Here is a 13,589-nt window from a genome sequence, read left to right as displayed (position 1 = left end):
AAAGCTTAAAAAGCTATTCTCCCCGTCCAATTTAAGTTAAATTGAAATAACTAGTGCATATCGAGGTACATTCTGTTCCCACATGGAGGAATGTAAATATACAGACACTAAATTGCGTTCTGCTGAGTCAAAATTTAACCTATCATTTTAAGGCTGGCAATTAAAGGACTGACACTAAGAACAAATTGAAAAATCACACTTAATTATGGCTTAGCAAGCTTCCTCTAAGCAGCTGAGCTAGTTAATTGAGAGTGCATGTTCTCGTAGCTCACCAGTCATCATCCTCTAAAAATGCACTATCACGGCCAGCAGCAGCTTCTGTCCAGAAATCTGACCACCTTTACCATCAGACTTGAAAGAAATGAAACATGGAGAGAGCTTGGCCAATGGGGAACAGAGCATATCTTCTGTTGCTATGCACTAATCCCATTAACAAGTTGAAAACAACAAGGATGACCTTACAAGGGAAGACTTGGGAAGGAAAGGGAAGCCTTGGGAAGCGAAGGGAGGGGTCTGCTGATCAATTACAGTGAAGACAGTAAGGGGCAAAATGGTAAGAGCAAAAAGAAGAGTGCTGAATTCTTTCAGTACTTCAGTTCTTTCTTACACAAAGTCATAAAAAGAGCAGTATTTCGTAGGAAGCACACATTCATCAAAAGCACGCATAATACTTCTCTTCCAATGCTTCCATTTTTCAAATTTTAGTTGATGTAATGGATTTACACCAATGACCAATGAGGAAATATATACTCATAGCTAATAAAATGATAAATTACTGCAATGAGGGTCCAGTACCAGTAGTCACTGACGCACACAGTGAGTTGCTTCAGCTGGTCCACTGAATACAATTCAATGCAGAATATTAATACACAAATAAAAGTTGGATGGCGTTAGCTCAATATACTAAAAAGTAGGATCCTAGAATTGTTAAAAAGCAGGAAAAGCAGGAAATGCTTATAAGCTGGTATGGAATTGCATTTTAGAAAGCAGGGACTATGAAAAAGATTTTGAGGATAGGGATACCAAAGATAATTGATCAGATGTGAATCCAAAATAGCTGTTCTGACTTTTGATTTAATAAACAAAGCTAGTATAGAGAATTACTTCTATTGAGTAGAAATAAGGTCCAGCTGCTACTGCCCATCTTAAGAACTGTCACTTCTGTTTCACTGTCATGAATGCCAGACTTCTGTCTAAGTCAGTAAGATGGTCAGACTCCATTTTCGCTTCTTTTGTCATGAAAAAAGGGCTAAGAAAAGCTGTTGTTGTTTAGTTGGAGTTTTTTGTTTATTTGTCTTTCTGGAGATGATTTCCCTTTTGATCACAACTGGAGATGATGCTCCATTTCAGTGAAATAACTCATTCGAACAACTCTTGGTGCCAAAGTACATGATGCTGTGAGTTCAGCTGACCTTTCTCTGACAATAACCAACTTAAACTGGCATTCTTCTTTAAAAAGGTCCTGGAGAGAAAAGCAGATCTTCAGAAGATCCTGGGAATAATCATTCTGAAAAGATGTTAACTGTACTTTCTTTCACAGAAAAGAAGCAGCCACCAAAATTACTGCTTTAGAAAAGATACAAAGAGGAACTACATTATAGTGTTGGTTGGTGAGAATTTCTGTTCTAGACTCATTTGTAAAGGAATTTTGTTATAAAAACAATCTTCAGACATCTTTTTAAAGAACATTTTATACTTTCTCAGTCTGTGGCAAAACTTCCAGTTCAAAAGGCACAAAGATCTTGGCCTAGAAGAGATGCTGTTTCCATTACAATTCTAGTTAGATCTTATTGAGTTATCTGGTAAAAATTAGTCACTAACTTTCTTCCGCTTGCTTTCTTCAGTAAAATTATTACATTCTCTCAAACCATCATTTCAGCTCTAACAGCAGTTGATCCGTGGCATTACAAGAATAGCAGGCAAAGAAAAGAGAATATATTTGATGATTAGGGTTCATGTTCTGGACATAGCAGAAAGGCCAAAACAAGAAAGGAGGGCATCTGGACTTGCTTCTGTCGATACTGTCTTACAGATCTACAGTTCAGCAGAACCACAGGAAAAAAGTTTCTAACTGAGAAAAGAAAGAAATACAGTCTAAACATTCTTACTCCTGGGAGAGCTTTCTGAAGCAGTATTTGCTTTCATACACACCAACAATGCTAGTCTTCTGTTGGTATCCTGATAGTAAAGCAGCCTTAAACGATCAGATATAGGAAAAGGACTGGGGGACACTCAGCAAACTGCAAGGCCAAAAGATGGGAAGAAATTCTTTGGGTTTTGGGGAAAGATGCTGGGTCTGAAGATTTTTGAATCAGATTTACAAGAAGTCCCTCAAATGGAAGAGCAGTGCTGAAAGACATCCATTAAGTAAAGATGAGGAAAGAAGATCTCTATTTCATCCTTATGCTTTTCAGCCTAAGTGAGAACAAGAAAAATTCCAGTTGACACTCGAGGACATGGATCTGTACCTCCTCCAAAGCCAAGATTGGAGGAAGTCTGAAAGTCCAAAGAAAAAATCTACCCAAACTCTGTTCACGGATGGAAGCTTGAGGAGAAATAATCACTACGCGAGCCAAGGACCACAAAAGGAAAGAGCAAGCAGATAGGGCAAGAATGCAAGTGGTTGAGGGAGCTCACAATATCCTGAAATCAAAGTTAGAAAAAAAAAAAAGAGAGAGAGAGAGAGAGAGAGAGAGAGAGAGAAGAATAAAGTATTAGGACTCAGAAGTTCCCCTATAAATAGGGTCAAGAGGTCACTGACAAAACTACCCACTCTTGAGTGAAGACAGTTCAGAAGAATACAATGGTGCAAAATGTTATTCCTTACGTTTCACATTTTAGGCATGAAGAAGTATGAAGCAGCTAAATGCTCTACTGCAGAGACACTGCACTGGGAAAACTATCCACAGAGTTTTCCCTATATCCTGTGAGCTCAATTTTAAGCTACATAACATTATTTTTAACAGCTGTCAATGTAAGATTGCAAATACACTTAAGAATATATATTTTATTGATTCCTGATAGGTTAAATGCACCCATTAACATAGTGGATGGCAGCAATAGCATGAATATGTCAGAACGAATCCATTCCCTGTGTCAAGGCACATCACCTAACACCATTTTGTGAGCACTGTGAAACTTCACCCTAACAGGATGAGGCGACTACAGAAAAACAGCTTTCATGAAGAGCTTAATGGAGCCCATAGATTCCACTGCAGGATCTGGGTTTTCTGCTCCCAGATACTCTGTGCATTTTTTTTTATGATTTAGAACACTGTAGAAATTAAACGTGAGCTGTCAGAATTTTTATTGCAGGAATAAATATCCTCTGTCATTTTCTGACAGATTTAGGATTTTTTTTTTATTTTTTTTAACAGACCATACTAATCACTATTGTCTAAACTGATAGCTACTGGCAATGGCAAAGCTCATCACCTGCAAGCTCCCTTGCCACTTTCTTTTGGGAAAACTATCTTAAGACAAACAGATGTTTCTGCTGTTTTAAACCAACAGGAAATGGACTGACTTTCTCCCTTTTCCTTTCCTAGAAACAAATACTAGCAAAGAAAAACCCTAGCACAGCTGTACTCAACGCTTGCCTTACAACAATATGTCTGTGTGGGAGGCATGCAATGACTGGGAACAAACAGGCCGGGGAAGTGAAATGTAGCATGCAGAAGATGAACACAAAGAATTCTTTTATAAGTCTGGGAGTGGATTATTACACCGTTACACTGATGCACCAGCAGGGTAATAACACTGATGTACAAGATTTTGCTTTGTATCCTGTCCTAGCTGGCAGTGTACAAAAGTTAATAATCAGCTGACAATCTCAGTCCCTTTCAAGACAATCGATGTCCACACCATCAGAGCATCATTACACTGAACAGAGTGTGGGCTTGGTGACCAATCTGCAGCCTTAACCTTAAGGAAATGTTTTTAGGTTAAGCTTGAGAAATTCAATCCTACGCAGAATTCATTCTTGTTGTCTTTTTGTAGATACACCCAATGCTTCAATTTTCACTGCTAACAAATTGGTACCTTTTATGTGCACTAAATTCACACATAAAAGTGAAAATAACATTAAAGTTGTTGCACTATAGCCATCATTATAGGAAAAGAAAGCTTGAAGAAAATGATGAAACAGTGCAGTAAACCTACTTTAATGATAGTTTGATACTGGAATTATGACATGTTAAAGTAAGGAAAAGCTTTTCTATAGAAGGCAACTTTTTACAGTGCTTCTGCTGTGAAATTCTTGTATGAAAACACAAATTCATGCTGCCATCTAATGGTCTAAATCAAATGTTTCCAGCTGAACAATTAAATTGCTGATCTGAACTATCACTTTCATTGCTGTTAGGACTACTGTTTCTTTTCTTGAACTCTCTGAAGTCCATCCATATCTGTTGTTCAGAATAAAATTACACTATGTTAAGGGAAATCTATTTCAGCCAAACTTTTTATTTCTACTCTCACAAAGTTTTTCAAATTTCTTCCCAAAGTGTTTTTGTTCACTTGTCCAAAACACTGGGGAAAAGGGGGTAAGGAATGCAGAAGAGAGTTTTCTAAAAGTCACTCAGTAAATATCTTTATCATTACACTCCTTAATTCATAAAACACAAATTTTAAGGACAAAACTTTTCAACAGTTAGTGGAAAAGCAAGACAAAGTGGCTCCTTCTGGTCATTTTAGGGGAGAGATGTTGTACCTTATAGATCAAACCAAAAACCAATCATTGTAACTAGGTAAAATCCCCAGTGCTGCCCAACCTGCTCCACGAGCAAGGGTTTTGTTCACCCTGGGAATCAGAGCACAAAGCCTAACCGCTTTCTGTAGCAAAACATGACTTAGTTAAATCAAAATAATTTCAGTAGAAAGTTTATGTGCCTGCTTGCCTCTCATTAGAGCTGTTATTACGCAGATACTAGAAAAGATTTCATTCTTTCATATACTTCTGAAGAGTCTGTTCTTCTGGAACTTTTTCTCTCTGAGGAGAGATTTTTATCTTTTTACAATCCTTCCACTGTGATAGTCTGATGACTCCCACTACAGCATTCATAAAATTATTACACATCAACATTCTTAGCATTACTTCTTAGAGTAGGATTCAGTGCTAGATTCAGACACCAAAATTTATATATTTAATAATGTGTAGAAAGCTAAGTTGGATTACAATGAAGCCCTGGAGAGACCCATATAAAATGTAGACAGCTTATGGCACAGCAAATAGCACTCCAGACTGATGACTGCATTGACCAGGCCTTCCACTGGTTGTAACAGACAACAGCCTTACAGTGGACAGGCTGGTACCACTACTGAGGTATCTGAGCTTGGATCTGAGTCCCAGCCTTGCATTAGCCTCTGGCTGCCTGAACATGAACGCACCCTACCATGTGGGATGCAGTCGTGCACAAAAGATATCTGCAGGACGTGACACATCACTCCTCTATGGAAACCAGAAGTTTCCCATGAATAGCTGGAGTCCTGGTAGATTATCTAAAATCGCACACTGAGTGAACCTTGGTTTTAGGTGTTCAATTTCTTGACTAAGCATAGATATGCAGGGTGATTTGAAAAGCCCCAGTATACCTGGCCTTCATCTGCCATCCTACGATGGTCTCCTCTAAGTTTTCTGCCAAATCTGCTGGTCTGACACAGGCATCTCAGAGACCTTACAATGCTTCAAATGGCGCTATGTTTGGGTAACTCAGGGTTGCGTAGGAGCTGCAGTACACATGTTTGTGAAAACATCTGCTTTGTACACATCTGTGTATTAAATCCACTTTTGTTGCAAAAAGCTGAATAACTTTCAGCTGAAATAACTGAATTTCAGCAAAAGATAACAAGCTCATTACACACCTGGATTAATGAAAAGACATAATTCCACGGAGCTTTATCTTTTCCTCGCTTCTGGCAGATCTGGTCAATATTAGACTGAAACCTCAGACGGATGAGGCTCTCTGTGAACAAACATCTCCTCAGTATACTCAGGTGGCACAAAAGGACTTCTAAAGGCCTGCACAGTTTCAGGCTTCATCCTATTTCTGTAGATTAGGTATCTGGGCTGTATAATTGCAGGTGTACTTCTGGAGACAGTCTCGACAGATTTTGTATCATATCCTGCAGTGCAGCCTACTCAAAAATTTGGCTTACGTTATCCGCAGCTGTTCTTCTGGGTAGATTTTTCTTTTTCTCCGTAGCACTAAGTAACTTTTGTGAAACACACAAAGCTGAGTGAGGGTTTACACTGCATTCCTAAGCAGACTCAAAGTCAAGTAACAGTAGCTTCTAATCTGTTCCCTCTGATGCATATATTTAATCTTTAACTCAGCATTCACAGAAGAAAAAGAATCTTCATTTTTAATCCATTCTTTCATCATACAATCTTTTATTTATCCAACCTGACAATTTTAGTTATTTATCCAACAATCACACTATTTTCTTTTCAGTCAAACTGAATTTGGAGAACATTAAGTCCACAGATGGAATCAACCAAAGACTGGTCCTTCAAACTTCTTTTTACTGTGCCACTTTTTTAAATCACTTATTTAGTATTTAGGACACTGATTCACAGGGCTGATACACATATTTTCAGGACCAATTAAGCCTAAGAAAACCTAAGACCTATGCAGCAGCTCAGCCCTCAGCCTAGGAGGAAGGAGGAAGGATATACATGTACACTTAGGGAGATGCCTGGTGCCTTAAGGCCAGGCAGCTTGGCTGGCTCCAGAACAGGCAAGACTGTGCTTCATCCTCACTTCTCAAGTTTGATGTTGTAAAGAAGTGCTTGCTGACAACAAAGAAATGTGCTCAGAATGAGCTCTGAAGAAAAAAAGCAAGAAGAAACGGTCTTTGTACTCTTCCCTCATGCACTACAGAGAAAGGTAACAGTCTTCTTAGTCTGTAGCATACAATATACAGGCAGGAAGAAGCAACCCTGAACAAAATGAACATAAAGGCTCAGTGCAGAAGAAACTGTCACAGTGCACAGAAGCTGCTGTTTATCCCAAGGACATTACCATCTTGCGTGACATGTGCTTTACAGAACTGACATGCTATACAAATTCCCTAAAACCAAACAAGAAACTGCTCTAATTATTATTATATTCCATCCTTTAGCTCGTCATTGTTTTTTCCTTTGTTCCTATACTTCACAAGTGTTTTTAATTTTGAAAGCTTTAAAACAAAAAAAAAAAAGTCAAGGTTTTTCAAGCTCTCTAGATTGTGGTGAGACGCATTTTAGAGAATTTTATACAATAAGCAAATAACTTCTGAATTCTCCCAGACAACAAGGGTTGAGTTGTGTGATCTCTGTGACGCTGCTTTCCATACTGAAACATCAAAAGCTGGTATTCAGTTTCTGGTGGTTTTATTTCTTGGCTGAAGACACTTAGTTTGGGTAAGTCTGTAGGATATCACTTTTTTCTGTCATTTATGGACATTCTACAGTTGAAAATACTTCAGGGATTGTTTTCAGTTCTAATTGAAGACAAAATATCCTACAGCAAGCAATCAGTACAACAAGGCAAGCTGGATGACCCTGTGGTTGGTCTGAACTCATATCTTTATTAATTATTTATATATATATATATTAATTGCTTTAATTTGAATGCATTTTTTAATTTTCTTTTTTAACTTACACATAGTTTAAACCAACTGCCTACTGAGGGGTGCGAGGGAGTTTCTAGAGCTGGCCACTGATATGGATAGTATGCACATTTCATCCTCAGTTCTGCCAATACTTTTCAAACCTGACCTACTGTTTCAAAATTCATCCTTTCCTGAGCAGCCTGCCCATTCTCCCAAATGGTGCCAAATGGTGCGCGGACAAATTCACAAATTCACATAACCAAAATGAGTTAGCTCACAGTCCATGAAAGCACTAGCACTTACTTCCCTAGAGTTGGTTTGTAAAGTTTTTAGATTGAAAAACAAACCATACCAAATGCAGTGCTCAGCATTATTAGCTTTTTTGTAGTGCGCATTGTTTGACCCAAAAGGTTCTTACATGCCTTTACTGCAAAACTGCTCAGAACTGAGAGACTTAAAAAAGGTAGCATTCACCTGGTTACTTTTGAGTGATATAAAATCTTTTTTTTTTTTTTTTCATTTTAATTCAGTAGAATTGAGCCTTTTGTTAACTAAAAAACGTTGTCTAACATGGCCCTGGATTCAGGGCTGAGAGTCTTTTTTAAAAGCTCACCTTATCAGAGACAATCGAGTTTCCTAGCAACAAAGCTAGTGCACAGACGCTACTGGAATAATCTGGAGAAGACTCCATGCTATGAGTTAGATGAAAAAGCTTTAAAAGTCTTATCCCTACTTATCTCAATCTGGTATGAACTGCAGTCTACAGATACTTAGTGTACTGGAGACCAAAGCTCATGCATTGACGTGATTCAGCACAGCACTACACAGACTATCAGCTCACGTCAAGATGCAATATAATGACAGCCATCCAGTGCTGCCACCCCAGTGCCAAACCACACGCACCACCTTTGAATAAAAAGTCAGGCTGGTACCTTCAAGCTCTTCTCTCCTCTGTCCTCTCTCCTTGGCAGTAACTCCTGGTATACATTACTGAGCCTGGTACCATGCACACACAAAGCTCAGTAAGCAGCTGGCATTCAGCACCTGCCCTGGTGCAACACCACCAGCACTACAAACAGGAACAACCAACAGGAAGTGTGAGCAGGTCCTCCTGAAAACCACAGAACTATGGGAATATGGGGAGCACAAGCTGCATGAGAAACAGTGCTCAGAGGAGGATGTTCATATAGAAGGTCTCACCACTTTTCCCTTACCAGCTGGCTACTGGAAAGGGTTTCTGTTTTCCTTTTTTTTCTCCTCTCTCATTTGTTTATTTTCCTTTCTTCCATACAACTCACTTTCATATTTAACATCATTTTATGCCAATGGCTGTGTACCTTACAATTGCAACATTGCATTCTATGTGTAAACCTCTTTCAATATTGTCTGTGCTTTATACACCCACTGCCTATATCCATATGCCCTACTGCATTAGCAACCACAGTCCTTCACAAATTTAATTGAGCCTTAGCTTGCAAACTCATTCCTGGCCCCTCTGGTGACAGCACAAGGCCTTGTGACCAGGTGAGAAGGTGTCTGAGGTCAGATTGTTAGTCAAGCAGTAACTCATCCATTCCTCTTCTCAACACCCTCCTCTCCTCCAAAAATGATTAGTTTCTGAGCAGCTCATCTCCCAGTGCTGGAGCGAGGAAAACTGAAAGGCAACACAAACTGGTTGCAAGGGAAGAGGAGGAGGAATCAAGGTCACCTCAGCACAAATCATTTTAGGTTGACATGGAAGCCAGCTCTCAGCTTTGCATGCAAATAGCAGCTCTTAGACCACACTTTCACGAGTTCCTGAAAAGGATCTTTTGTGCCAATTGAAACACTAGGTATAACTGCTCTAAAGATATGTCCTGAGATGAACTCAGTTCTTTACTCTTTCCCCCTCAAGTCATTCATCTTGCCAGAATCAAATTCCCCCCAAACAATCTCCAAGTCTTAATCTGGATCTTCACCTACTTGAAAAGCACATTTTTTAAAACGGAGATGAGAAAAGGGAATTTAGTTACAATATTAAAAAAAAAAGTCTTCCAACTTTTCTGCATACTTACTGTCTGTTTTAATAACACAGCTATTTCCTCAATCTAGAGTCAGAAACTGATGAAAATGAAAAATACAGAGTGCAGCATGCTACCTACGCTATATTTCAAATCTTAGGTTTTGATGCTATGGCATCTAAAGTGCATAAGATTATCTATGCTATTCTCTTCTGATGTCAGCTCTAATAAACAGCATTCAAATGATGCCTTACAGAGTCTAAGTGCTTTTCTTATGGGAGCATGATAATGATATAATGAACTAGCATGTTCTGATGCAAAACAAGATGATAAACAATTATTTCTGATATAGGACAAGTCCCTAGACATTATTATATGGCACCATTCTTCCTTCCTCTGGTATTACTGCATGTGCAAGTGTATGCACAGGAGGTGTGTGCACACATGCAGACAGGCAGGTATAGTTAATTACTACTTATTTACTTTTAGTTACTTATTAATTTACATCCACCATACTATTAACCATCCTGCACAGCCTACTGCACTCAGCTAAGCAGAGTAGAGCAGATAAGTGGAGATTCTGGCCTCTGTCTCACCTCATCTATTTGTTTTATGATCAAAAAATCAAATACATTTTAAAAGTGACGTTGATGTACCATCTGTACACTAACATTGGAACAAAGTTCAAGAAGTAAGTAAACTTCAAGACTGCTGTAGACATACTACTCATTTCCCATGCAAAGAAAAACAAATCTTTAAAGTTAGTACCTGCTAAATTGGGGTTCTGCTTCCATAAATATATTTCAGTAACTAAGTTGAGATTCTAGAATCTCCTGTTTTATGCTTCTTACTAACTTGCACTTTTTCTACCGTAGCCTTTTTTTCTAATAGTCAAAATAATGTCATTGCAAAAGCAATTAAAATAAATGTAGGATTTCTGGATACCAACAAAGCTCATTTCAGGCCCCATATTCAGCTACTTAAACCATTACATATATGAGTCAGCAGCAACAAGAAATAGCACACAAATAACACAATAACCAGACATTCTGCTCTGTAGAATAATGAAACAGTTTTCTTCCAGTTGGTTTGTTTCATCTTGCATTTTCATTTCAAACTGCCTAATTTTTAAACACTGCTATAAATTCAGCTTCAAACAAGAATAATTTGAGCAAAACCACTTTTCTGGCATTCATAGTCATATTCTTCTTGATAATTATGAGGTGCATAAAATTGTTACAGAATCCATTAAGTAAACCCCTTAGCAGAAAGGTAACATATTTCACTGCAAAAACATTCTGTTGGAAAGTCTAACTGTTCATATGACTTTTGGAGTTTTAGTTTAATCCCGAAAGAGCTGATCAAACACAGTTCCTCTGGGAAAGAAAGAATAGGAAGAATGGGATGAAATCTCAGAGAAATAGCCCTCAGGGTTGCAAAAAAATACACATATTACCTGAAGTTTGTCTCAAATTGTCATACGTAATACAAATTATATTTTATTCAGACTGAAGTAGAACAGTTTTTCGATCTCTACTATAATCATACAAATACCAAAGATGAAGATATTTCAAAAATGTACGACATTTTCAAGATGATATTTTGATGGCCATTTAACAAAACTGCCCCTCACATTTAGTTTTCAATTTTATTTTACCCTTCACAAATTTGTTAGTTTAAAAGCAAAATTTGGAATACTGTCTTCTCAAAGATTACTCCAAGTTACTACTGTCATTACAGGATCAATGGAGATTTCCAAATATAGGCTTCTAAACTGTGAAATAAAGGATTTTTACTCACTGAATACTGAAGATTAAGGAATTGAGATAGCTGACAATGCAGAATGGTAAAAATTGGGAAACTTGAGAATGTTTTCAAGCTAACATTCAAAATGCAGCCCTCCTAATTTTATAACCAATTTCTAAGAAAAGACTGTTTCACTTCTAGTGCTAAGGATCTCAACAACACGATAGGAAATATCAATAATAATTACAAAAAACCCTCTCTGAGGTTAATGCCCTGCATCCTTATTGCCACAGCTGGAGACCATAACTCCAATTTGCACATTAAAAAAAAATAGAAACAATTTTTTTACATACCTTTCTTTCATTCAAGCTTTGGGTGCCTGTCTTCTTTAAAAAGGAGGTTGTGCGCTTCTAAATGAGGCTGCACAGACTCTCCTTAGTAAAATCTTGCTTTTATTTTACTCTGAAACATTCTATGAAGTTTATAAAGATTTAACGCACATTAGCAAAGAACTGAGAAAAAAGATCAAATAATGGAAAAAGTACAAACCTCTGATTGTACATGCCCCGAAAATTATAATTTGCTCTATAATTGGGGATTGGCTTTGGATCTAATGGCCTGTAGATGGCAGGCTCTCCTCTCTTCATGGCCAAACCGTTCAGCTCCACTGTTGGAGTTATACTGCCTGAGGAAAGAAAAGAGTACACGTAAGGTACTTAAACCATGAATACTGCAAAACACACACCCAGGATGGAGATGAGCAGCAAGAGAGCTGTAATAAACTCAGAAGCTATCTGTTGCTCTTAAATTAAAATGTAAATAGCTACAATGACATTTCACCACCTCTACAAGATGGGAATATAGATGCCAATTAAATCAAAGGCAATTGAGAGAATATTGAAGACTTTATGCAGTTTCAGTAGACTGATCTTCATAAGTGAAAGAGAAAATCAGTATAATAATCAAGCTGGTAATTAATCTTTGCAAAGTGCTTATAATAAAATACAATCTGAAATCATAAAAATAAAAGAGCAATGTTTCTTCCCACTGAATACCATTAAATAAAATCACAGATCAAGTAAAGAGGCACTGACACAAACAGGCAGTAATATACATTTTGGTAGTCCTTTAGTAATGTTATGACAGAAGTTGGAAAAAAAATATTTTCTTTATAAGTCTTCAAAGGCTCAGACTAGGACTACAAACAATCTAACAGGAATCATCTAACAAACTGGAACTGGAACTACTGGACAGGAGTGCCTCTGCAGCCACCTACTGGTGACAGAACACAAAAACAGAAAACCACCACCACTTGCCCAGTTGCATCCATGCCAAACAAGAAGCTACACTATAGCCTCATCTGAATACATTTTTTTCAAGAATACAATAATCTACCATATTCCTCACTTTCCTGTTGTAACAAAACCTTGAAGGAGCTAAACATACATTACAATAAAAAGGAGTTATTATTTTCTCAAAATATTTTTACAATTACAACTGAATCTAGCTTTTAAATAGTTAAAATGTATCAAATGATGAAAGTTTTTATGCAGTATTTATTCAGAAACTACATTAGCTACAATTTTGATATATTCCAAAGAAATATATTCCAAAGCAAGGATGCTATGAATCCAGCTATATACTAAAAATGGAAAAATATCATTTTGACAAGAAGATCATAGAATCACAAAATCCTGAGTTGCAAGGGCCCCGTAAATGTCATCTACTCTAACTCCTCTGCAGTGAACACGGACATGCACAGCTAGATCAGGTTGTCCTGGGCCTGATTCAGCCTGATCTTGAATGTCTCCAGGGATGGGGCACCAACTACGTCTCTGGGCAACCTGTGCCAGTGCCTCACCACCCTCACTGTAGAAGACTTTCTCCTTATATCTGACCTAAACCTACCCTCTTTTACTTTGAAACCATTCCCCTTTGCCCTGTCACCACAGACTCCGCTAAAGAGTCTGTCCTCTTCTTTCCTACAGCTCCCCTTTAGGTACTGAAAGGCCGCTATCAGGTCACCTTGCAGCCTTCTCTTCTGAATATACAATACACTGTATTTAAAGCAAAATACAGTATTACATGATACAGTTTTTAATAAATTCTTTTAATGCCTATTTCTTTTATTTGCAGCTTTTCCCTTTACAAACATGCTAAAAGCCCCCCCCCCCCAGAAAAATCTAGAAGCTGAGAGGTACTGTGCTATGTCAAGAATCAAATCTCAGGATCCATTTTTACAGAGATCTT

General features: G+C 37.8%; 1 protein-coding gene across 3 annotated transcripts in view; it reads right to left on the bottom strand.

The window, feature by feature from the left end:
• The window catches only part of STAU2 (staufen double-stranded RNA binding protein 2), a gene marked incomplete at both ends in the record, with an annotated part of 144,673 nt that overhangs the window by 123,846 nt on the left and 7,238 nt on the right, over window positions 1-13,589 (bottom strand). For 2 of the 3 annotated variants that reach the window (XM_079533814.1, XM_079533815.1), the window contains one exon: window positions 11,889-12,024. In XM_079533814.1, the coding sequence (XP_079389940.1) occupies window positions 11,889-12,024 (136 nt within the window). Of the gene's footprint in view, window positions 1-11,888; window positions 12,055-13,589 lie in introns of all 3 variants that reach the window. The other variant, XM_079533813.1, reaches the window with a different exon arrangement.

This window comes from Tetrao urogallus, assembly GCF_951394365.1.
Source record: "Tetrao urogallus genome assembly, chromosome: 3".
In the NCBI taxonomy this organism is placed as follows: Eukaryota; Metazoa; Chordata; class Aves; order Galliformes; family Phasianidae; genus Tetrao; species Tetrao urogallus.
The sequence above is the reverse complement of the archived record's forward strand: the minus strand, read 5'-3'. Positions and strand labels throughout refer to the sequence as shown.